We start from the raw sequence: 24660 nt of genomic DNA, 5'->3' as shown, positions 1-24660 counted from the left end.
AAAAACTGTCACACCACCACCACCACCACCTTACTTCCTCAGCATTTCTCTCGGCTAGTGTTCCCTTTCAGTTCTTCACGCACTTGCCCACATCTGTATTCACATATTTTTGCGCTGCCTGCCGAGACCTAGGATCACTCTGTGAACATTTCGACCTGTACAGAGCGTTTAAAGAAGAAAACAAGTGTAGTTTCAACCAGGGCAGTGAAGGTTTTCGACGAATAACCTCAAAGCAGCGATTGACGTACGTCCGCTCCATAAGAACGGATACAACACATCCGTGTCGACCGACTCGGGAGCTGAGGACGAGGCTTCCGACGCGCCCTCTCTCCTTCCGCGCCCTCGCGTTCCGTCTGCCCGTCAGGGAGGGCTCGCCCGTAAACACAAGCGTATGCGCAGGCTCCAGCTGATAGGACGTCAGCGACGTCATTGATTACTTTGGTGCACGTGCATGTACTACACCGAGAGCTCTCCGGCCAACGGTTTCAAGTCGTTAGAGGTCGTTCTTCTCAAAACGATTGCGCTGTTACAATCTCAACTTTGGCGTAGCAGGTTTGTTGAACAACCAGGCTCTGTCGCGCGCATGGTCTACGCCCATAATTCCTGCACGAAGCGTCAGCCATTGTCGGACCCGTAATGGCTATGCACCTCGGCTGGCCGGAATGGACCATCACAGCCGCGACGGCATTCGTCCTGTTGTATCTGTGAGTACGCGAGGTTTCTTTTTGTTATTTTAGTTTGAGTTCCAAACTTCCCATTTGTGGGGCACCTAACTTACTATATGAAGTGTCTCAGTCATTTCGCTTAAAGAAATGTGGGAACTCTAAATCTCCGAAGAAATGTAGTAAAGAGGGGTGAGGTACATTCGTAAGGGATAACCAGCCAAGCCACTTCAGCCCAAAGGACCCATTATACTCTGGAGGCGAACATGATGAGGCCTGAAAATTGACAGGAGCAATGCAGTCATAGTCTTTCAAGACGATGGCGCTGACTTATTGCCAAACAGTGCCCGAAAACAAGCGCAGACGGGAGAAATTCGTCATCCTGATTGTTGGTTTATCGATCACAAATCAATGAGGGAGACGACGACCAGGCATTACTAAGTCTGTACATCGCTAAGGCTCTGTGTTTTCTTGCTTTTCTGTTTGAAGGTGCGCATCACGGAAGCGCAACTACTGGAAGAACCAGAATGTTGCGTCGGAGCCTTTCAGCGTTTTCTTTGGCTCCACTTTCAAACTTTTCTTCAAGGTGAGTTGAGCAACCTGGTGTGCTCGTAGCGAATTATTAGGTAGCGAATTATTAGCGAATTATTGGTTGTTAGGTAGCGAATTATTCGCAAACTAGCAGACGCAGTCTTTGCGCAGGCTCGGCTTCGGGTTTATGAAAGAAGAGGGAAGTCCATTGTTTATATCTCTAATGCCGTTATGTGTATGATCTTTTACTTACAGCCAATGCACGAGATGGATACAGCAAGGTATAAGAAATATGGGAAGATTTTCGGGTGAGTTCATCACTTATACATTACAGTTGTTTTGCTTTCTCAGATGCTTTCTTCGTAACGTAGAATAGTTAGTTACTTTCACAGACAATGACAACGAAGGCTTATTAACCGAGTCGATATTATCCTTGAAGCTTTGAGAACACAGACGCATCACCTTGATCTCTTTGATCTCTTGAGTTCCTGCTGAAGTTACTATGTATGTAGATATATATATATATATATATATATATATATATATATATATATATATATATATATATATATATATATATATATACACGCGACAGCGTAAGGAGCTCGTTCTGCTGAAAACCAGGCGCGTCGTCCGTCGTCCTGCGTGTCACTCTCTGTCTAGGACGTGAGTCAAAAAACCAGAGAGGTGTACGTCTCCCAAAACAATGTTTACTACAACAATCAACAACAACTACAAAACTAAAAAGCAGAGGTTACATAACATAGATGAACATGCAAAAATCAGGCAGAATTCCCACACGCAGGTGGTTTTAAGAACAACATCAAATAGTTCTAATTAGAGTCTTTTGAGTCCATGTAGCAATCGAATGAATGATAATGAAAACAGTCCAATCGGTACTTAAGGTGGATGAGGAATGTCGCTAGAGGAGACCTCGCCGGGGCCTGCGGTGCGTAGCCGAAGGAGCGTCACGACGGTCCGGATCGTTGCCGGGATGCGTCGGCCTGGGAGGGCAACCTCAGAGCGTGTTTCCTTCACCGGCGTCAAAACTCGAGTCCCTTTGTCTACCCTCGGGGCGGCCGCACGGAGGGGACGCCGTGGCATACCGACCTCCTCGCCCCGCGGGTGCGTTGCGCCCATGTATCTTCGCGGCCGTGGTTTCACACGCACTTGCGGTCCCCAAAGCCGAGCGCCCACGCCGTCTGGTTTTCTTCGGTCTCCGTGTAAACGATTATTGCTTCCGCGCAAACGCGCGCACTTTGCACCGTCTGCTTCGCTCTTTCCATACGTCGGTTTCGTCCGCTGCGTGCCACAGTTTCTATCTTCGTTTCCTTTCTTGGCGGGGCGTCTTGCACTCAGCCGTGACACTGCGTCAGTCGGGAAAAATTACATAACATTTAACTGAAGCTAAACGAATACGGGGGAGCTCCAAATGAAGCCAAAATTGGCGTCGAGGTTCTTCTAATATGGGTATTTCAAAATAAATAAGTAATTCAATACCAAATTAGCCGGGATCAGGTTTCAAACACAGTCCTGCGTGTCAGGCGGCCACGCAGTTTGTAGACCACGAAGGGATGTTGTTTCAAGCGTGTTAGAGCGATACCTACTGAACGCGTTGTGGTGTGTATCACTTGGTAACGTGTTTTGGGATGTGCACTGATGTTTAAGTAATAAAAAATAAAATCAAACATAAATATGCTAATTAGGCGTCGGAAATCGCGCGACATAAAAAGGCGGTGTTATGATGCTGCATTGTAATGAAACGAATGGTGTGTATGAGCATGTAGTGTATGATGGTGTGTATGAGCACAAATGGTGTGTATGAGCATGTAGGCGAAAAACTGCAGTTGTCTGCGCGCCAAATTTTCGTCGAGGCGAGCGGACTAGCCTCGTTGAGATGCTGCGCCATCTGGCGAACTACGAGGCAACCAATTTGCCTTTTTGGAGCTGGGTCAGGCCTCGTAGTACCCCAGATGGCGCAGCCTGTGAAATCTGCTGCGCTCTGCTCGTCCCCACCAAATTCTGCGCGCAGACGACTATAGTTATTCGCCAATTCCGGACAATCCACTGAAGTTACAATTTTAAATTACTGATAAATAAACACAATCCGAAGCTACCTTGTGGCGAATAGCTGATCACTAAGAGGCGAGTAGTTTGCACAGGAGAATTTTTTACATCCCGGAGATAAATATTGAACACACAGTGCGTGTGCGTGTGCGTGCGTGCGTGCGTGCGTGTGTGTGTGCGTGCGTGCGTGCGTGCGTGTGTGTGTGTGTGTGTGTGTGTGTGTGTGTGTGTGTGTGTGTGTGTGTGTGTGTGTGTGTGTGTGTGTGTGTGTGTGTGTGTGTGTGTGGAGAATCCGTTTTTATCTGGAGGATTTTAAAAAATTCCTTTCAGCAAACTACTGGTCTAATCGAGAGCAAACTTCGCTCACGGGGTAGCACATTATGGTCTACGTCATTTGAGACGTAATTAAACGTTTGCACTTGCCTGCATTTTTGAAATTGAGAAAAAACTGCTGTCAACTGCGAGTAAAGCTGTCGCAGACGCGAGCCAAGCAGCCGGTTTGACAGGGCGCGCCATCTGCCGGAAGGCGAGTATTAGCGATGACTCCTTCTTGTCGCATTTATTTCTACGAGCAGACGAGCCGCGTCGCCGAAGCCCGCGCGCTACCCTCCCACCCACTGAGCCGGGACGTCGTTTGCCTCGCCTTCCGGCAGATGGCGAGCCCTGTCAAACCAGCTGCTTGGCTCGCGTCTGCGACAGCTTTGCTTGCAGTTCACAGCAGTTTTTTCGTAATTTCAAAAAGACAGGCAAGTGCAAACGCTTAATTACGTCTCAAATATGGTAGACCGTAATATGCTACCCCGTGAGTGAAGTTAGCTCTCGATTAGGCCAGTAGTCTGCTCATAAGAATTGTTTGAAAATCCCCAAGGTAAAAGAGAATTCTCTGTGTGTATATATATATATATATTGCTATCTATCTGGCCGGGTACATTTTTAATGATATATATATATATATAGATATATATGAATGACCAAACTAGCATGGAATTGAAAGATCGTGACTAGAATAAACGCCTCAAAATCATACGCATAAAGTAATATTAAGCAGGGACCACTGTGCGACCATACCTGTATGGTCCTTGAAAATACTACATGCAAAAATTTCTTCCCGTTGCCTGTAATGTCTTCCTTTCCGCCTACAGTGTTTTCGAGTTGGGCAAGGCTGTCCTGTTTGTTGCCGACCCAAAACTGGTGAAAGAAGTCTTGGTCAAGGATTTCAAGTCTCTGCCGAATCGAAGGGTGGGTGATACCAGAGAGATAGCTATTGCTATCTATCTGGCCGGGTACATTTTTAATGATGGCATGGATTACATAAAGGCGAGGGGGGGGGGGGGGGCACACAAAACACAATAATTAAAATTTCTGAGAAAAAATGCAGCAAATAGTAAAAACACCACGGTATACTTAAATGCCAATATTAGAAATAGAATGAAAGTTTGCACGAAAACATTATAGTACAAGATCAGAATGAATTCTAAAAACTGAGAAACTTGGAGTTTAAAAGAAACTAAAAGGAACACAAAAAGAGAGTATAGCAGGACGCCTAATTATTTACGAGATATCCAACGTGACTAAGGATTGCTGGTAAGTCATTTGTCACCCAATTCCACCGAAAGCTGAATCGAACTCAGTTTTAGCTGCCTCTCCGGTTATGTAAAGTGCCCGCTCTAGGTTGTACTCGGCAACGTTGAGTTCAAATTTATTCATTCTTAGCAGCAATATTTCCCCTGTAACCGTAGTATTCGGAGTGCTTGTTTTACTTTTTACGCTGGTGTACTGTCTGCTTGCTTTGTAGAGAGTTCTGTTGGCGGCGAATTTCTCGTTATTTGCCCGACTCTTGTCCAATTACGAAACTTGAGAGACGATATGCCAGAGTCTTCCATTTTCTGATACCACCCTCTGACACTTGTCCTCCCCCTGCGTGCCATGCTCTGACGGCATCTCTACAACTGCCACAGCGGGCAGCAAATGCATTCGCATTTTTTATCTTCGTGCATAGCCGCGGAGACTGGAAATGTTACATTAGCCATTTTTAATGCAATCTCACTCAACCCACCGCATTTCAGTGCGAGCAGGTAATTGAGGGAGCCACGTTCACTTCGCCGCTGTACCTACAAGTCCCAACATGCCCAACGCGACCATTACGTCTGGAATGACCGCCCGCCCCCAAGTTTACGTCGTTCTATACCGCCTAATCACGTCTACATATCTGTCGAACAATAAATTATTCGCTGACTAACTCAAACTCTAAGCAATTACCAGCCCTGAAAACGGATAATTGACGCTAAAAAAGAAGCCTGCTGCACGCCGTAAACATCGACGGCCACTCAGCCCTTTTCCGTCTACTGACATATTAGTACATCTGCCTGCTTCTGAACCAACACGCTACCAAGGTACACACATTATGCCCGCTTTTACCTTCCACCCAGCAATCGCCCGACTTGCTTATTCTAAAGTGGTTCCTTCACATAGCGTGGTGCAGACGTTTAGGCGGAAAAAATACCGCTATTGTAAGCAGCAAATAGTGCTTTCTCTGAAGTTCCTGTCGCCATGACCAAGTGCTGGACAAGGTGCGCCACGCTTGTGGAACAGCACTGCATCAGCTGCGTGCACTACAAAAGACCGTTTTCGGCACCTAGGCTCGACCGCTGGAATGAAGCTGCCCAAGAGCGAATGCTAGCACAGTATCTCTTCTTCAGTAGGACTTTATTCACTTCCTTAACTAGTCCTAAGCCTTAAGAGCGAAGAATTGGCCCTGGTCTCGTGGCTTAAGATATAATTCGTAAATTATTACTGACTAGTGATTATGTGCTTGCCCTATATCTTCTCTATCTCTCTCTCTCTTTTGGTGTCGACAGACATGATGTAAAAAATAGCGCACAGGGAACACACGGGACGGAAAGTAAACGACGCAGACAAGCGCCCGTGTCCCGTGTGTTCCCTGTGCGCTATTTTTTACATCATGAACGTTATTCAACTTGCCCAACTTTCCGCTTTGTCGACAGACAGTCAACTTCAATGAGCCCCTCCTGGACAATGTGATGAGTATGGCTGATGTGGAGATATGGCAGAAGGTTCGCCCTGCTTCGATCCCGGCGTTCTCCACTGAAAATCTAAGAAAGGTGAGCGGAATTCTTTTGAAATTTTTATCTTTAGAGCATTGGGCAAATATATGGTGGTCACATCTGACAGTAGCCCTACCGCTGCCGATAAACACAGAGTTGTGCAGCGGAAGACGAGGACACTCAGCTGAAGACGAGGCCTGTCGTCGTCTTCTGAGTGCTGTCGACTTCTGCTGCGCTACGAAGTGTTTATTGACTATGCACCAAAAAGCCTAGAAAGCCTCGGTGCTGAGCTTTGGCTGTGAAGGTCGGCTGCTGACTTCTAGGTTGCGGGTGAAATCCTGGCCGTGGCAGCCGCGTTTCGTTAGATTTGATAGGCCAGACATCGGGGCAAGTTAATACGTGGAATTTTTTTGTTAAAGTTGAGGAGTAACATTAGCCTAAAGAATTTTTTTTGAAGACTTCAGGCGGTTTTAAGAACCAAAAATGTCTAACATTTCCACATTGCCCGAGTTTTCAAGCTCCTGCGGGGCAGATGGTATGAAATAGGGATTTTTGGGTCCAGTTGAGGTACTTTTCGGTTTCCTCGCAGAACATCACTGCACGTGAAAGAGGCCCGTTAATCCGGTGCGCTCCCCTTTTTCGTGCCTCAAAACACACTGCTTAGGTGTAAACGTGCATAAGCGGTTAATCACTGATCGTGTTTGCCACAGTTGGAGGCATTGACAATCCTCTCCATGAGACGCAGGCAGAAGTTATTTTACATAATATTTCAAAGAAGAAGAGCGCAAAAAAATTACGTAGGAAAGGTGACAACAGGAGCAGCTCCAGTCCTGTTCTCGCGCTTACTGCATATTGCTTTGTGCCTGAGTCCTTCGTTCAAATATTGTCTTATCAATTGTCCTCCCAGTGTGCATTTTTAATTCGCCAGTTACAAAGCCAGTGCTTGTGTTCAGTCGTTGTTGTTGTCCCCCAGGCTTCCTGTTTCCTCCTGGTATTTGTAGCTTGCTGGAGGCTGCGTACCGTGAGCGGAATATACAGCGCTTCCATGCGCGATGAATCGATTGACATAACGCGACACTTTTCTTGCTTACGTTTCTTTACGATGGGCGCGTCAGCACGTTTTTTTTTCTTGTAAAGGAAGCCCGGTTTTAGTTGGCTTCAAGGAATGCGTGCATATTAGGCTACTGCCATGAAGGAAGGTGCGAGGATTATACTAAGAACAGCATAAAGGTCTTAACAGGCGTAGTTTATTAATCTATGTAAAAAATGAAATTTCCAGCATATGACAAAATAGGCCAGGAAATTGCGATCAGCTGTGCATATTTTGCTCAGTGCAATATGCGCGAAAAAATGCAAGTCTAAGTGCCCAGCTAGCTTACTCCAGTTTTCATGTCAGTGCAATGAATTTACTTCACATTCCTACATGTCACAATGACATTTCGGATATGTCGCGGCCTTATATTCACAATTTATCTGATGTTTTAATCACTTTTAAAATCCGCCGCTCACATCTGAGGTGACTACATTTTCGACCAATCCGCATTTTCTCGCACGGACGGCGCCGGCATCGCTGGGTTCTCCGCTGAGCGGCGGCCTTAACGCTCTCGCAATAAAAACAATACTAAGCGGGGTGAGTCTCTGTCCTGCTTGTTTTCGCCCTGTCCTGCTCCATGCTGTCGCGTGCGAACGGCTGGCATGTTGCATGGCATACGATCAAACCGATTGCATTATTCGCTATTAAAGCGATATAGTGTTAAAGGTCCCGTTCAAAAGAAAATTCGGTGTCGGCGTTGTGAGCGAAGTATCGCGGGCATGAGGAAAAAAAATTGGTCGTGGCCTGGATGGCCTTGGGGGTGGGTGATATTAATCACCATTTACTCCCTTATTTTGCTTCAATCTTCTTATCCTTCTGTCTGATTTGTGTTTCATTATACGCAGATGATATCCTTGATCGAAGATTGTGCCTTGGTGACAACGGAACACTTGAAAGGCGTCGCGTCCAGAGAAGAAGACATTGACTTGAAACAGTAAGAAAGGCTTTCGTTTCTTCATTGACGCGTCATTAAACTTTCATTTTTAATACTAAGAGTTGCGCATATAGAAAACAGCAGGTCGAAACGGTCACTTCCATTAACGGCACACGCTTGGGAAATATTACTGACGCAGTTATGTCCAAAGCAGCTTCCGAGATTTCACCTCTCTGATTCATACTGTAACAGCTCGAAAAACGAAGACAAAAAATTAGGCAAGACAAACATGACGTAGTGTTTGTCTTTTCTTAGTATGTCTTAGTATGTCTTTTCTTAGTAGTTCAACTGTGAGAAAAGCAGTTTCATTTAGTGATTGTTGAAGTTGCAAGGTTTTGATCATTGTCTAGGACATGGGAAAAATGAGTTAATACCCAAAGAAACATTCTTAGAGGTATCCTTATTACAACCATAGCTAGTTGTCATGAACAACAGTGACTATCTCGGTCAGCTGTTCCCTCGATGAAGTGCGGCAACCCTGGTTAGAGGCGCTTAAGAGGCAGCGCGAGGAGAATGTAACTAGATAATTCTGTGTAACATTCCGGTCTCCGACCGGCACATTTGTCTCTTTACACTCCAATGCGTCATTACTGAGAACGATATCATAAGGAGTCCTCAAAGTCATTTACGCGCTAACGAATGGACACTAACTTGATGGCCGTCTTTGTGTTTTACAGCGACAGCTGTTAATTAGCGCTCGCTCCTTTGTTTCGCGTCGGTGTATTTGTAGTAGTGGTAGTAGTAGTGTGCGTAACCGGTGGACGCTTGCCATGGGAACCACTGGGAACGTGTTTACGGTTGAAGGAGGAGGGTATGACGAGCGGAGGGGGGGGGGTGCTTACCACCGGGACCATCCGGAGGCTGGTTACCGTCGGAGGAGGACGGTATGGCGAGAGCAAGGCGAAACCGAGGAGTGGTTGCGCCTTCCTCCTTACCGTGGAACTAGGATGTTATGACGAATGTGAGGAATGAGCAACCAGAGGGTGGCTGCCACGGGAATCCGAACTGTGGTTGCCATGGTAGGAGGGAGAGTGCGGAGGGACGGGGAGTAATGCAGCACGGTCCATTTGCAGCGGCTGGGGCAAAACGCGCCGCCCGAGAAAAGGAGCGTCCGGAGCGCTAATTCAAGAATGAGTAAGCGTGCAGAACTAAAAATAGCGCTCTATAATTATACTTATATGTGCGTCGTTGTCATGTTCTTTACCTCAATATATCATGCTATAAAAATACCCCAACAGCTGTCGCTGAAACTCGGGTTACGCAGTAGTGGACGTCGTATGAGTTTTTTGTTTTCTTTTTATTACTATTTTATCGCTGATGCAAACACTGGCAGACTAGTCTACAGGCCTTTCTCACGTGTTATAAAGCCTTTTATCCCCCTTAAAGCAAGAAATTAAAAAGAAACACTTCAGGAACGCATGGGCCACCATAAAAAACGATTTGGCTGGCTCAGAAAGACTAATATAAAGAACTGTACAATAACTATAGTAGATATTGGGACGAAGCGTCCACACTGTTAAGAAAATTACAGGAAGGAGTACCATGAAAGACACCATTGGGTAGGCAAAAAAAGTCACTCTGCCAATCGTTAAAAAAAGGGCGCTTTGTCATATCGAGCACACCTTTTTAGTTTTAATACGAGTATCTCTAGATAGGAGCTTAATGTGGGCTCTATTTTAAGCTCATGTATTGCGATGGAGTATTTATTTAACTTTTTTTTTGAAACACAACGGAAGTTAGCACGTTTTGTGCTGGTCAGGTGGTCGGAAGAGCAGCGTGAGGGCTAATCAGTGCAATGACCGTACTACCCTGCTGCAGGAATGCATGCGCAAAGCGCAAATTCCTTTTTTTTTTTGGCTTGCGATGGCAAGCTAAAGAGCTCCAACCTGTTGCAGGTTGGAGCTCTCAGCTCTCGCAGCAGCTCAGCAGATCAGCAGCAGCAGCTCAGCAGCTCTCGCCGGTCACATGTGAAGGAGATAGTGCTCAAGCTGATCAACCATGTTAGTGGAAGCAGCCCGCGATTTGGAAGGCATTAATTAGATCTCTCGCTTGACGTACACCCTTGCTTCAGCTCACTCAGGTACGTTCAAAGAGACAGCCAGCTAGGGTCATTTTCTGGACGAGTATCACTCGGCCTCTCCTTTTAGAGCGCAGGATAAGGAAAGCTAAAAAAAAAACCTTTTTCCTCCCAGAGCTACACAAAATAGTGGTTTTGTGCCCTTGCCAAGCGGACAGCGCGGTGGATGCTCCGTCCGTTGATGATGACGCCCACACCGGGGTTCTCACGTGGCCCTTGAAGCAGCCGTCATACTTTTGACAAGCGAGAGGCACACCTGTACTCTTAGATGTCAGTGAAAATTGTTCTTCCGGAAAGCAAGCAGCTGTAACTGTCTCACTACTCGGTAGGCACCTCAACCGCGCCGTGCGTGAAGCGGTGAAGATGGAAGTGAAAGTAGAGGACTAAAAACGATGTATTGAAGGCAAATGCACGGGGACGCACCAGCCGTTGATTTGTCACTCCACCAGTTCAGCTTTCACAGCATCAGTATAATTTTGATTTCAGTTTCACCTCTGTTTTTCCGGTTCGACAATGTGACACTTACAGGTGATTTCTTCAAACAAAGGATGTTTTCATAACACTAGAACACGCTTAATTGTCTACCACAATGATGGAGAGTTGAAAGAAAACTGCTGTCGAGATTAAGAAAATGCGAGTTGATCGGCACACAGATGTACCATCTCGGCTACCGAGTGGCAAGCCGTATCGGCGCATAGGGTTTATATGCTTCCTCTGGAGACAAACCGTCATGGGCAGCCGTTAACCTAGGCCGCTTATACGTGACTTTGCTCTGATGATGTCTCCAAATGTCGTAAGTGTACAGACATGCACCGAAAAAACAACGGCCCTGAGTGAGTGCTGGCGATTGGTGAGAAGGCAGGGCTAGGCTACGCCAGTAGACGGCGCTTTTCAAGGAGATGAAGCTGCCTGGCCTCCACCTTCGTATGCGAGTTCATGGACCAATACTCCAAAATGCACAACCGTAGTTTTTAATTACTTCACTGTCGCGCCGTACTCCCGGTTTCTGCTCTTAATTTACTTCTGTGACCGAGCGTAGCTCATACTTATAGACACCAACACCTTACGCGGTTAAAAAGCAATTTAAGGAAATGCATTCGGTGTAGTTTTATGGGTGTTTTTTTGTTTAAACAAAAGAAACCCAAACTAATTAATGTGGTACTTTAACAAACTTTCGCCGCATTTCTTCCCGCTAATGCGTTACAGGTTCTTCTGGGATTACACAATGGACGTGACTGCCAGATGTGTCTTTGCCACGAGGCTGGACTCTCACTCAGACAAAGAGAATGAGTTTGTCACTCGGTCGAAGCAGATCCTCGCCAAAGGCGTCACGCCTCGTATGCTGCTGATTAGTGAGTGACCGCCATGAATCTCTGTCTTGTTGTGCCGCTGCACTTAGCGTAAAAAAAAAAAGAAATTGTACCAGCGTCGGTACTACTTCTGTTCAGTTCATTTATTTAATATACGGGCTCGTTTGTTCCTACTTATACGAGACTTAAGATGCTTCGGAGGATGTGACAGGTGCCGTTCGACTGTTTGGACCTTAAGAGAAGAGATAATTTATTCGGAGGAAAGAAAGCGTAGAAAGTCTGGCATGAGGGAGAGTGTTCTGCCTTGATACTGCCTAGTGCATAAGGAAGATGTGAGATGTAGTTATGGATCGACGACGAAAAAAAAAAACTCAGAAAGAGATAAATAGATGCTCGTCTAACAATGTGGGCGTTGAGTACGGCGACAGGAACAGAAAGCTATTTTCGCTAGTGTGCTTCGCCAACATGATTCCCTAGGCAGCAGATGGGGTTTCGTAAAAGCGGCAGGCCAGGGGTATACACATGGCCGAAGAAAAGCGCAGTTAGCTACGAAATAAGCTATCTTTATAGAATGATGTGAAATTTCCAGCGGCAATATGTTTTTCAGGAAGTCCATTGTTTTACGGGTAGCAATATAAGAAGTTCAATCAATGCCGCTAGTGCAAAAGACAGGAGAATTGGTGTCGTATATTTTCTTCTCAGCAGTATAAGGGCAATTCGAGCTCTACTGTGTAGCATTATTCAAGAAAGGAGTGGAAACAGAGGTCGCGTAAAGTTCTGCGCATCTGCTCGTAGGCCAAGCGGGCTAAAAATTTCGAATAGAGGACGTGTCTGTCTGCGAGTAACCAGTACCTTTCACGACCTGCGGCATCTAAGTAAAGTGCGAAATGGGTCAGGTTCTTTCACAGCTTTTGCTGTCTTCGCAGGTCGCACCACTGGTAGCTGTGTTTAGCGGTGGGTAAACGCGATACCGATAGGAATTTCATGCTGTGAGCTTTATTCAGTAGTTTGGCGTGGTCAGACATTTTTTACTTCAGTACGCCTCAAAGTTGCATGCACTATTCCTTCAGTGAAGACTATTGTCTTTCCTTATAGTGTAATAGCAAATGATTTGTGTCACCTGTGACGCAGTGTTTTCTTCTGTTTGTTATTTACAGTTATTTTTCCGAAGTTCGCGAAGGCGATAGGACTTTCTCTTATTCCGCCTGGCGCACTCCAGTTCTTCAGGAATCTTTTGCAGAGCATAATAAAAAACAGGAAAGAAAAGGTAAAGACGTCTCACCTGTTTTCTGGACACCTAAGCCGAGCTGACTCACATTTTTATTTTTCCAATCCCTTAGGAAGAAGAAAGCTTCTTTCGGCTCCTAATGAATGCACACAAAGAAACAAGCGGAAAATCACGGGAAAGCAGCATTGACAGAGATAACCGACTCTTCAACCTAAACTCGAATATTGAGGGAGAGGCTTCATCTGTAAAACACAGTATGTATGAAAAAGTTGTTTTTTTTAACCGTTTATTTCGTGGGTAGGGCAAAAGAAAGCAGAAAATGACTACCCTCCACCTATGAGGCCAAATCCAAGCCGGCCCCATAGGTGACGCATGGAGTTTTATTAGTGGAGCTAAGTAGGGCGAGGAGTGTCGTCATGTTTAATTTGATGCCAGTTTAGCCAATCATTAACTTAATTCCCACAAGTTGCTCACAATCCGGTAGATCTGTTGCCACCTGCCCTGATGGCGCAGGTTGTGACGACGTCGCAAGAACACGGAACCTCTCAGTTTGGTGGTCCAGTTTCAATCTTCCACGGTAGGCAGTTTGTGACGACGTCACAAGGCCGCGTGACCTCTCTCGACTAATCAGCGAACTTTGTGACACACGCCCCCATTTTTGCGGTTTAATCATACCGCATTGATATACGGTATAGCAGTGATGAATGCAAGGTTAACCACTTCCAACCTGTCTCGTAGAACTAACTGAAGAGGAGGCCATGGCGCAATGCATGCTCTTCTTCCTCGCCGGTCAAGAGAAGGCTGCGAGTGCCATAGCCTTCACCTTGTACCTGCTGGCCATTCATCCCGACGTGCAGGAGAAGCTCAGAAAAGAAGTGGACGAGTGTTTCGCGGCTCATGTACGTACCACGAGTCCTCGCTGACTGCAGCGGCAGCTGTTTGTTGGTTCGCATCAACAGCTGCAAATGCGTAATACACAGCAGTTGTAAGAGCATCGACCGGAGCTAGACAGTCAAGACCACTGCTGGACGAAAGTATCTTCCCTTTCCCTGGGCATCTACAGCCCCCCCCCCCCCCCCCTTCATTATTTGCTACTTATTGGCTACTCTTGCTGGCGGCTTCCATCACTCTGTGTTTAGTGTTGCACTTCCATAAACCACTGACCATTGGTTACCTGTTCTGCATGCTAATATTGCGCAACGTCCAGCTCTTCCATTTGATCTCATGTTGGATACCAACTCTTGCTTTGTCTCTGATCTGTGCTGCAGACCATTCTATATATTTATTTATTTATTTGGTACCTGCATCGCCTTTCGGCATTACAGTAGGGGGGCACTTTCACATTCAAAAAACAAGAAATCAATAAGTGGCAGCAAAGCATTCTATTCGCGAACTGTTCGCAGAAAAAACGAGTAAAGGAGCACGTCACCTTTAAAAGGACAAAAAGGACAAAAATTTTCCTCTGGTTGATAGTTTGGTATGCGCTTCCCTCGATGTTCTGTCGAGAACATTGTCCTGAAAGCTTCGGCAACCATATGCCATTTCACTAGTGAGCGCTGGCATACAGCAGTGCATGACTTCTCTTCTGAGAAAATTTATCCGAATATTCACTCTGTTAATCTATTTTTATCTGGAGCGGGACTTGTAATTTCAGAGCGCTAATGAGGGGGAGGAACAAGCAAGAGCTGGTCAAATCTTTTTGGCCAAGACACTCAACGCTAAGTTGGAACGGCAGCTATTTTTCCTGCTCAGAAATGGCTGAAGTCCACTTCTTGATGCGCGTATAATGCTCTGCTCTGGACCTATTATGTCAAGCTCATTTGTTGTGAGGCCATCACCTACCGCTTTCATGCTCACTCGTTTTCTTTTATTTCATTTTAATTTTAGGCGCGCTCCTCATTCTTACCTTTTCATCCTTCCCTGGTACTCTTCACCTCCCTCCCTCCCTCCCTCCCTCCCTCCCTCCCTCCCTCCCTCCCTCCCTCCATCTACGGCTGGGTCACACATTCGATAAGCGTGAGAGAGTGGTGGCCTGGCACTGACTGCACTAACTGGAAACTCGACCTTCGACCTTGGGCCTCGCATGCAGCAATTTTAATAAGTGGCTCATAAGTTGCTCTCATAAGTTTCTAATCACGACCACCGAAACAAGGTGCACTGAGGGTTCCAGCGCAATAGATATATGGCTGTAAAAGCATCGTGTGTCGCGCGGTTAACGCCTTTTCATGTTTCATTAGAAACTATTAATTTGATATTTCAGGGGGATCGCCCGGGCTTTGATGAGGTCAACAAGCTTAAGTATCTGCACTGTGTTGTCTCGGAGGCCCTGCGAATGTACCCGCCTGTTCCCCGGTAATGTATGCTGCTGCTGTTGATGGTGGTATAGCTTCTCTGCAGGTGTGAATGTAATGTTTCACGCGATCTGTGATAAGCAACTAATTTGTGTGTATAGTAGCTAATGTAGCAAAGTCACATTAGTTCTACAGGAAGAACAAACGTTGTTACGCAGAGGACAGACACGTTAGAAGTACTGATTCTAGTTTATGTTCGCATTGACTACTGTCTACAACGCTTGGTTCGTTTTGTTTCGTAAAATTCTGGGGCTCACATTGCATTCTGATAAATTTGCTATATAAACAGATCTTCGTCTGATATTTTCAATTGCTCCATATACGATTATGGCACCTCTGTCAAGAATTTACTGGAATTTGCTGAGTAAGGCGAACATTGTCACCGAAAGACAGGTTGCAGTGCCGTATTTCAAAATTCAATAGTAAGGTCATCGCTGTGAGTAGCGCAAGTTCTATAAATCTTTATTTATTTTATAATGTAAGCACGCTCTCACTCGAAACCTGGCCTAGTTATAGCCATTCGAGGCATCGTCGGGCACAGTTCTATTTGTGATGTCTTTCGCATATGACTTTTTAGCAAGATCAATACATTCCCAACGGTCCATTCCACAGTACCTTTTATTGCTGGGCTGTTAATAATTACACTATGTGAACGTATGTAATGTCTTCATCTGGATGTGTTGTATCAATACAAAATTTTCGTTTTAAAGGCAGCCAAAATTTTGAGATATTTGAGGCCATATGCACTGGAATTTGTGTCTTGCAAAGTAGGGAGTTTTGTACGCGCTTCATTGAAGATACTTTCTTGTTGACAACTATTATCAGTAAGGATCCTTACGGAGGTTCAGTAAAGCGTGACTATTGCCACAGTACGGCAGCGACTGCTCATGAAATTGCCTGTGAAAGTTTTGAACGAAGTAATTAACGTATGAGGGCGCATAGTGGTAATGCGAAAACCTTTCATGTATTATCTTGAGGTTACGTTTATAACATTAAGAAAATGATGTTTTAGAGTTCAAGAATATTTTGTTTGTGACGCAGTCACGTTCGCTGGAACAATAGGTATATGCACCCCTTACAGATTTAAAATACGTGACCAAACGTGACGCTTTTCTGCAGTAAGTTCTTCACTAGTTGGGATTTTCAACCCAAGACATCTTGCATTGCCAATAATTTTGCTATAAAGAAATGTTTGTAGGAACATATGTCATAGGCGAAGCTATAGCACACAACATAAATTTCCATCAAGGCGAGCCAGCACTATAATAAAAAATTCAGCGAAGTCACCAGTTAGACGTGTCAAGAATACTGCAGTCACAGAGTCATACATTCATATTGGTATTCACTTTCTAGGCTTGAGCGATCCCCCTGCCAAGACTACATTTTCGGAGACACCGGCATCAAAGTAAAGAAGGACGACATGGTCGCAGTTCCTGTGTACGCCTTGCACCATGACCCGCAGTACTTCCCAGACCCGCTGACGTTTAACCCTGAAAGGTGAGGGTTGTATTTTCCATCTTGTTGGCAGTAACTTTGCTGCGATGTTTCAACTTTTTCAACAAGCTTTGGGTCTTAAGAAGTCTGTCAATACCTGTTCCAGGTTCAGTGAGCAAAACATGGCCTCCATTCAGCCGTACACGTACCTGCCATTCGGAGCTGGTCCGCGCAACTGCATCGCCATGCGCTTCGCGCTGCAGACAGTGAAGCTTTCTGTGCTCCACACCATTAAGAATGTACAGCTGGCCCGCACTGAACAGACAAAAGTGAGTTCGGGCTGACCTCTCGTACTGATCTCTTTTTACGCCACGATTGTTCGAGACAGCGTCGATTGCTGTAGGATCAGGTGAAACCGCAAATTTGTGATAAATGGAGCTTATAATTCGCAAAATTTTTGTTCCATGCCATCAAGTCATACGTACTGGCAATATGACATCTTCCTTACGTTTAGCAGCGACGTATGTGTTAGACATGCTTACTGCCTCACTAGGAGAACACTGACCATAAATGGTCATGCGTTCGTTTTTGAGATATCTTTTTCCTAGTGTGCTAGAGGTCCAGTGCACAGGCCTCCGCTGCGGCGCCATTAGACAACGCAGTTATGATGCACCGCAACGTTGTCTAGTATCGTGGATAAAATGGTGCAACATTAGAAGCATTTAATCTACTCAATTTTCATTAAGGAAGACTAACATCAAACGGGCCCCTTGAAAACATGCGCCGGGCTACGAGGTATTGAGAAGTTCTCTTTATGGCGGCCATCTACAGGGAGCGCTGTGGAATGGTGGTGTTACCACTTCACTGGGCTTCACTCCTGATTATTAAATAAGTTATGTGTTGCCCATGATTTCAGATTCCATTGGAATTCCGCAGCGGGTACGGAATGCTTGCTGTCAAGGGAATCAAAGTGGGAGTGAGAAAACGAGATTAGCGAAACGGACCATTTCAACTTCGATTCATCAGATCAATGCCGGAAGTCACTGAGACAGCCACTCCTTGACAGCCTTGCATGGCTGAAGAATGGAAGGCCCTCTCTTTGGTTCTGTTCTATCATACTTTCACTGCGTGATACGCAGTGCTGTATCATGAAGCTGTATACATTGCTGCCGAAATAAAGTGTGTAAGTGAGGTCGTCAAGAGATTTGCCGGTGGACAGAAAGACAAACGCAGCTTGTGTGTACCATTCACGGTGCTCAGCTAGTCCGCAGCAAAATGACCAAAGTGTAGGTAAAAGCCATAGCATAGCTGGATCCTGTCTTTTGTGGCGGAAGTGACGTAACGAAAGAATGAGTGTTACAAAGACACATTTCAAAGGAGTTGAGCAGTGTAGGCTCTAGGGACAGCAACAGCAAAAAGCAAAGTGTACTTCATACCTGCGTTTACATTACTTCCTCATGGCTTTTTGGCGACGTACCGCCTACTTATTACCCAAGTTGAATTCTATTCAGATTCATTAGATAGGCCAGGCGAAACAACATATTTTCAATGTGCTATCAAGTGCATATCTTCTCGTGTATTTTTCGTACTTTTGTTTTCTTTTCCTTCAAGTGAAGAATAAACCTTGAGTTCGTAGTGCGCGCCTAGCCGTGTTGGCCATCTTTTTCCCATTACTAATCCGCGTAAAAAGGTTGTACTACGGGGAGCACGCTTATGCACAGGTAGGTAACTCTATTAGCCTGAACTCAAGCAGTATTAGATTTCATACTGCTTCTGGAATTTGAGAACGAAATATGTGATAAAAAGAAGGCGCATAATAATGGCTAACAATGGAATATATTGTGTCGACATGCGGCTAATATTTTATATAACAGCAGCAAATTGCAATAGCGGAAAGCATTAACAGCACCGGTACTACTTTCTTCTGTTTTCTTACATTCGAGCCTTCATTTTAGGAACGTTTCACAGCAAACTATCTCGGTTCTGAGGCTTCTGTATAAAATGAACAGTGAGCAAACTGCCTGTTGAAGTCGCACTAATATATTTCAGCCGAAAGCCGTCTTTCCTGAACGTATCCGCCCCAGCTGTGTGGTCAGATTATCGGTGGCATGATGACGCTTTTGGTACAGGGATGGCCTGCGCTTCTGGGCTAACTACTTAGCGAGTAATGAAAAGACCGTGCGGAAACATTTTAGCAGAGCGAATTACAGTTACTTGAGTTGCGTATAGGCAAAAGTCGCGTATTTTGTTTTCTTAGTGAGCGCGCGATAATATAAAGCCACCGGCCATTTCTGGAGACCTTAATGTGCGTAACAGCGTATCATGACGGAACTAGTACTAGTAAAAGTACTAATATTAGAAGCGGTAGTAGTAGCAGATGTAGTTGCAGTGTTATTAATGTTATTTTTGTTATCAGTAGTAGTTGTAGTAGTAGTGGTATTAACAGCAACTTTAGTGGAGATTGTAATGTGCGTAATAGTATATTTATTTATTTATTTAGTAAGGAACCCACAGCGCCGTGGCATTACAGTGGGGGGGGGGGGGGGGGGGAATGTACAACAAAGAAGCACACATGACACCTCCGCTCGCAGGCAGAGTTACAAGCACAAAACTTTCACCATGTACATCTCACTTCAAAAGAACACATCACAATCGCATCACATCATTAAAGAACGAAAGAACGCATCATTGGATGTCACTCTCACAACATCGCTCGGTAGTCTGTTCCATTCTCTAATGGTTTTCGGAAAGAAAGACATTTTAAACAATTCAGTTTTTGCCGCAAATTCGCGGACTTTAAAAACATGGTCAACACGGTTGGATCTATAAAAAGGCTCCTGCACATACCTTTCGCGTTCAACCCGAACAGTTGAATAATAAACAGCATGAAACAGCTTCAGACGCAACTTCTTTCGGCGCGTGTCAAGCAATTCCCAGTTGAGTGCATCCTTCGTACGCGATGCACTGTAACGAGCCCCGCGTGTGCCAGACACGAAACGAGAGGCAATGTTCTGCACCCTCTCCAACTTATCTTTATCTCTAGCAGTAGGCGGGTCCCAGACAGTGCACGCGTAGTCCAGAACCGACCTGACATAAGTCTTGAATAAAATGTCACGACATGACAGTGGAAAAGTGCTTGCATTTCGGCGAAGAAATCCCAAGTTTCTGCATGCTTTAGCAGAGATATAATCGACGTGACGGCGCCAGCTCAAATCAGGAGTAAAATAAACGCCTAGGTATTTAAATTCGAATACCTGTTCTAACATTGTGTTCCTAATAACATATGAATACACATCAGGGTTTTTCTTTCTTGTAAACTTCATATGGACAGTCTTGGACAAATTCAAATTCATATTCCATTTAACGCACCACTCTGAGATTCTGTTCAGATCTTCTTGGAACATTTCCGCATCTCGATCACTAGTGACAACACTATAAAGAACGCAGTCATCCGCAAATAACCGCATTTGAGATACTATTCCGTCACCAATGTCATTCACGTAGAGCAGGAACAATAGTGGTCCTAACACGGAGCCCTGGGGAACACCAGACACAACCTGCACTCTTTGAGACTCGGCGCCATTCATAACCACAAACTGCTGCCGTAAACATAGGTAATCTTTTACCCATGATACCACTTGAGGGCTAATATTGTAAAAAGACATTTTTTGAATTAGTAAAGAGTGCGTCACGGTATCAAAGGCCTTTTTAAAGTCCAAAAACACGCAGTCCTCGCTAAGTCGCCTGTCCAGTGCCTCAGCCAAATCGTGCGCAAATTCAGTCAGCTGCGTAGTACACGACAGGCCCCTCCGAAAACCATGCTGACGAGGATTAAACAATGAATGTGCGTCCATATGTGCTGCTATACTGGTGAACAAAATATGTTCGAGTGTCTTGCACGCAACTGAAGTTAGAGATACCGGTCTATAATTTGATACAGTGTTGCGAGGGCCAGATTTGTAGATTGGCACAACACTTGCAATTTTCCAGTCATCTGGAAGGCAGGATTCTTCAAGCGATTTTTCAAAAATTATCTTTAAGTAGGGTGCAACCGACTCAGCACACAGTTTGTAGAATTTGTTTGGCAAGTCATCAGGACAACCAGCCTTAGCAATCTTCAGATTCTGCAACAGAGACTGTATACCGTTGATGCTGATCACAACATCATCCATAACACTCGCCGCTGGCTGGATACTCGGGGTATTCATATCAGCATGTTCGATTTCAGAGCTGAAAACAGAGCTGAAATATTTATTAAAGAACTCAGCTTTTTGTGCATCATCCTCAACAAAGGTGTCACCAGAAACAAGAGGTGGTATAGTTACAGAGTCTTTTCCATTTCTCTTTACATGTTTCCAAAATTCCTTTGGATTTTCTTTTAATTTCGTCTCCATTGAAATGCCAAACGAATTCTTTGCAGCTGCAACAGCAACTTTCATTCTTCCGGCAATTTCCTGAAGCTTGAACCAATTTTCACGCGTCGGATTTCCTTTAAATTTAACGTAAACACGTTGCCTTTTGCGCGTAATACTGCGTAGCTCCCGAGTAAACCATGGTTTGCTTTTACTCCTCCTCTTCGTTAATATCCATGCCGGAACAAAGCACTGCCTCAGTTCAAACATCTTATCCTTAAATCTAGACCATAGTTCAACCACTCCAGAGTTATCGGCATGCGTTTCAAAGATCGATCGGTACTTATTCAACTCTTCGTTTATCTCCCTTACGTTTGCTTTTTCATAGTTATATACTCGCCTATGTACTGTACCAGCGCTCCTTACATGTTCAACTTTCATTTCACAAAGCACAGCACTGTGATCGCTTATTCCAGGTAGCACCTGAGTGGAATTGACGAATTCAGGTTGATTTGTGAACAACAAATCTAGGATGTGATCCCCACGTGTCGGTTCCAGAACCGTTTGACGCAATGCATAAAGTTCAACCAAGTTGATCAGTTCTTGGCAGGAGCGACTCGTAAAGGACAGGAAGTGAGGTTGATGAGTCCAGTTAATGCTAGGCAGATTGAAATCACCTCCGATCACCATAAAATCTGTTTGAATTGCGTCAACTGTCCCCGCCAGCTGCGCAAACACATCAACTGATGAATCAGGCGGGCGGTAGAACGAACACACAGTTATAACTTTGTTGTTATTAAGCACCAGTTTACACCATACAGCTTCACATTCATCGGCAACATTTATTTGGTAAGAAGAAATTGAAGCATCCACAAGAATAAATACACCTCCTCCATGCAAGTGTCTGTCCTTTCTATAACATTTAAAACGATCTGGGAATACTTCACCATCTGCAATTTCATTTGCTAACCATGATTCAGTGCCGAGAATAACGGACGGCTTCACCATATCAATTAGAGCTGCAAATTCATCAACCTTGTTTTTAATGCTACGGCAGTTAATTACGAGAAAGGAAATAAGCGTTGCATTACGCCGACACCGTCACTCAACCGCTCCTACCTCCCTTGTAGCACTGGCCTTATCACCTACTATCGGTACGACCTCATTTGTATTATCATCAAACAAGTACTTCTCGCCGTTTATAATAAGAGTGTCATACCTGAGGCTGATCTTGTCGCCACTTTGTTCACGTGATTTTGCGAACTGCCATAGAAACTTTCTCTTTCTACGTACTTCCTCAGAAAAGTCCTCTGAAATACTGACATCACTTCCTTTTAATTTATAAGCCCTCTTTAAAACCTTCTGCTTGTCAGCGTATGAGGCGAAAATCGCTTTTAAAGGACGGTTGCTACCAGACTTGAATCTGCCTAACCTGTGAGCAATTTCTAGTTTTACGGATTGAACTCCTAATTTCGAATTACACACGTCAATTACGCATTCTACTGAGTCCTCATTTGACTCGTTTGGTTTTGTATCCTCGACACCAAAGAAAAGCAAATTGCAACGCCTCCTCTGGTTCTCCAGATGCTCAACCTTTGCCATTACTGAACTCAACATCCGCTGCTGATCTTCAAATCGTTTTTTCCATTCACCAACTGAACAGTTCATTTCATCAAGGCTCGCTATTCTTGACTCTATCGATGCAATACGGCTGCCGAGGTCATGCATGGCCTCATATCATTATCATGATGGTACTAGTACTAGTTGCAATGCTAGTAGTAGCAGTGTGAGCAATTGCAGTGCTAGTTTTAATATTAGTAGCAGTATTTGTAGAAATAGTAGTATTAGTAACTACATTAGTTGAATTAGAAAGGTTAGTAGTACGGCAAGTTGGTTAGTCATCGAGAGCGTCAGGCTTCCAAAGTCTGCCCACAATTGCTCCAACCGAATGGAACAAAATAACAAAGGCAAGTAAATGTTTACATCGCATCATCTACTTGAACACCCACTTAAAGAACACTTAGACGCGCTGAACGAAGCCCACAAGACAAGACGTGGCGGCCCAGCTGTTGTAGGAACAGGTTCTGACGATATTCAGCCATCTTGACAATATGACAATTCACAGCAATCCCGTAATCCGTCACGTGATGTCCCATAGCTGTTGCTTCCATGCGCAGGCGTCAGCACGGCTGTCTAGAGCACTCCAAAGGTGTACTGTCGACAGCACGGGTGACATCTACAGGAAACCACCGGTTTCAGAAAGCCTGCACTGAAGCATGCGCCAACACACTGGAGGGACAAACTACCCTCACCATTTTCTTTTTTTCTTTATTCGAGCTGTTTGCCATTAGGCATAATAAAAAGAAAAAGGAAGTTATAAAAAGGAGTGCAAACAAGCCTCGCTTAAAAAGCGGCAAAAGTTCGCGATAAAGCGTTTATCTTGAGTCCACTTGCTATAGTCGTCTGCAACGTCCCACCGCAGGCCAACCTTTCTTAGGAAGCGTCGTCTCACGGAAGCTGTAGCTGGGCAAATCCACAGCCGACTCCCAGTTGGGATCCCCAGTCATAGCCGGTGAACGCGCCGCAAGGCGGCGAACAAATACTATATAAAATATTGAATAGGTATCCGCTGCCCTGAAATCCTTCCCGAAGCGACACTGAAGTGCAGCATTCACTTTCGTCGCTGACCTGCCAACTTATTATTATCGTTCTGCGTGCACCATGTGTTTGCTTCTGGCATTTATATCAGATTGTTAGAAAAACAACATATTCACATGTTCTGTGAGCTCGTCTCCCAGCACGAAAATCGTCGCGGCTATCATGCTTAGCCTATTTCACACGCTGTGCAGCTTATTCAATGATCTGGATTCGTGACACAGCAAGCGATGACAAGTTACAAATCTCTGCGCCGAACTGAAGCGCGCGGCGCACACAGAAATATAAAAAACTTAATCATCATCATCATCAGCCTGACTACTCCCTCTGCAGGGCAAAGGCCTCTCCCATGTCTCACCAATTAACCCTGTCCTTTGCCAGTTGCGGCCACCGTATCCATGCAAACTTCTTAATCTCATACGCCCATTTAACTTTCTGCCGCCCCCTGCTACGTTCGCCTTCTCTTGGAATCCACTCCGTTACCCTTAAGGTCCAGCGGTTATCTTGCCTTTGCATTACATGCCATACCCAAGCCCATTTCTTCCTCTTGATTTCGACTAGGATATCATTAACCCGCGTTTGTTCCCTCACCCACTCTGCCTGCTTCCGATCTCTTAACGTTACACCTATAATTTTTCTTTCCATAGCTCGCTGCATTGTCCTTAACTTAAGCTGAACCCTCTTAAAAAACTTAATGCAGCGTTTCAAACTTGCTTAATGAAAAACTTTGCCTATAGCGCTCGCCGGCAGTGGCACTGCGGAGCACTAGACAGCTGTGCTGACGACTACTGCTTTCGCAGATGCAACGCGCATTTTTGTTTAAGCCACTCTTTTTCTTTCAGTGTGACAACTTTTCTTTCAGTGTGACGAGCCACGCGAACCGTCGGTAAGGAAGGATCAC

The 24660-nt window shown here is 45.0% G+C and overlaps 1 protein-coding gene across 2 annotated transcripts; it reads left to right on the top strand.

Annotated features, from left to right (window-relative positions):
- Positions 1-359: 359 nt before the first annotated feature.
- LOC149339721 (cytochrome P450 3A24-like) lies at positions 360-18321 on the top strand. Of its 2 annotated transcripts, none has more exons than XR_016283553.1 (14): positions 360-704; positions 1152-1248; positions 1449-1501; positions 4403-4499; positions 6266-6382; positions 8264-8352; positions 11636-11781; positions 12897-13006; positions 13080-13221; positions 13706-13866; positions 15228-15319; positions 16672-16815; positions 16899-17081; positions 17669-18321. XR_016283553.1 is itself a non-coding variant. In XM_089548399.1 (14 exons), the coding sequence occupies exons 1-14, from the start codon at positions 637-639 to the stop codon at positions 17744-17746; spliced, it is 1557 nt and encodes a 518-aa protein (XP_089404525.1). In that variant the 5' UTR covers positions 360-636; the 3' UTR covers positions 17747-18321. The 2 variants fall into 2 exon arrangements, 1 of the variants encoding a protein (XP_089404525.1); XM_089548399.1 differs by having other exon boundaries at positions 16919-17081.
- Positions 18322-24660: the final 6339 nt, after the last annotated feature.

Source organism: Amblyomma mixtum, chromosome 6 (assembly GCF_055824585.1).
Source record: "Amblyomma mixtum isolate Tamu chromosome 6, ASM5582458v1, whole genome shotgun sequence".
NCBI lineage: Eukaryota > Metazoa > Arthropoda > Arachnida > Ixodida > Ixodidae > Amblyomma > Amblyomma mixtum.
Note: the sequence above shows the minus strand (reverse complement) of the source record. Positions and strands in the feature narration are given on the sequence as shown.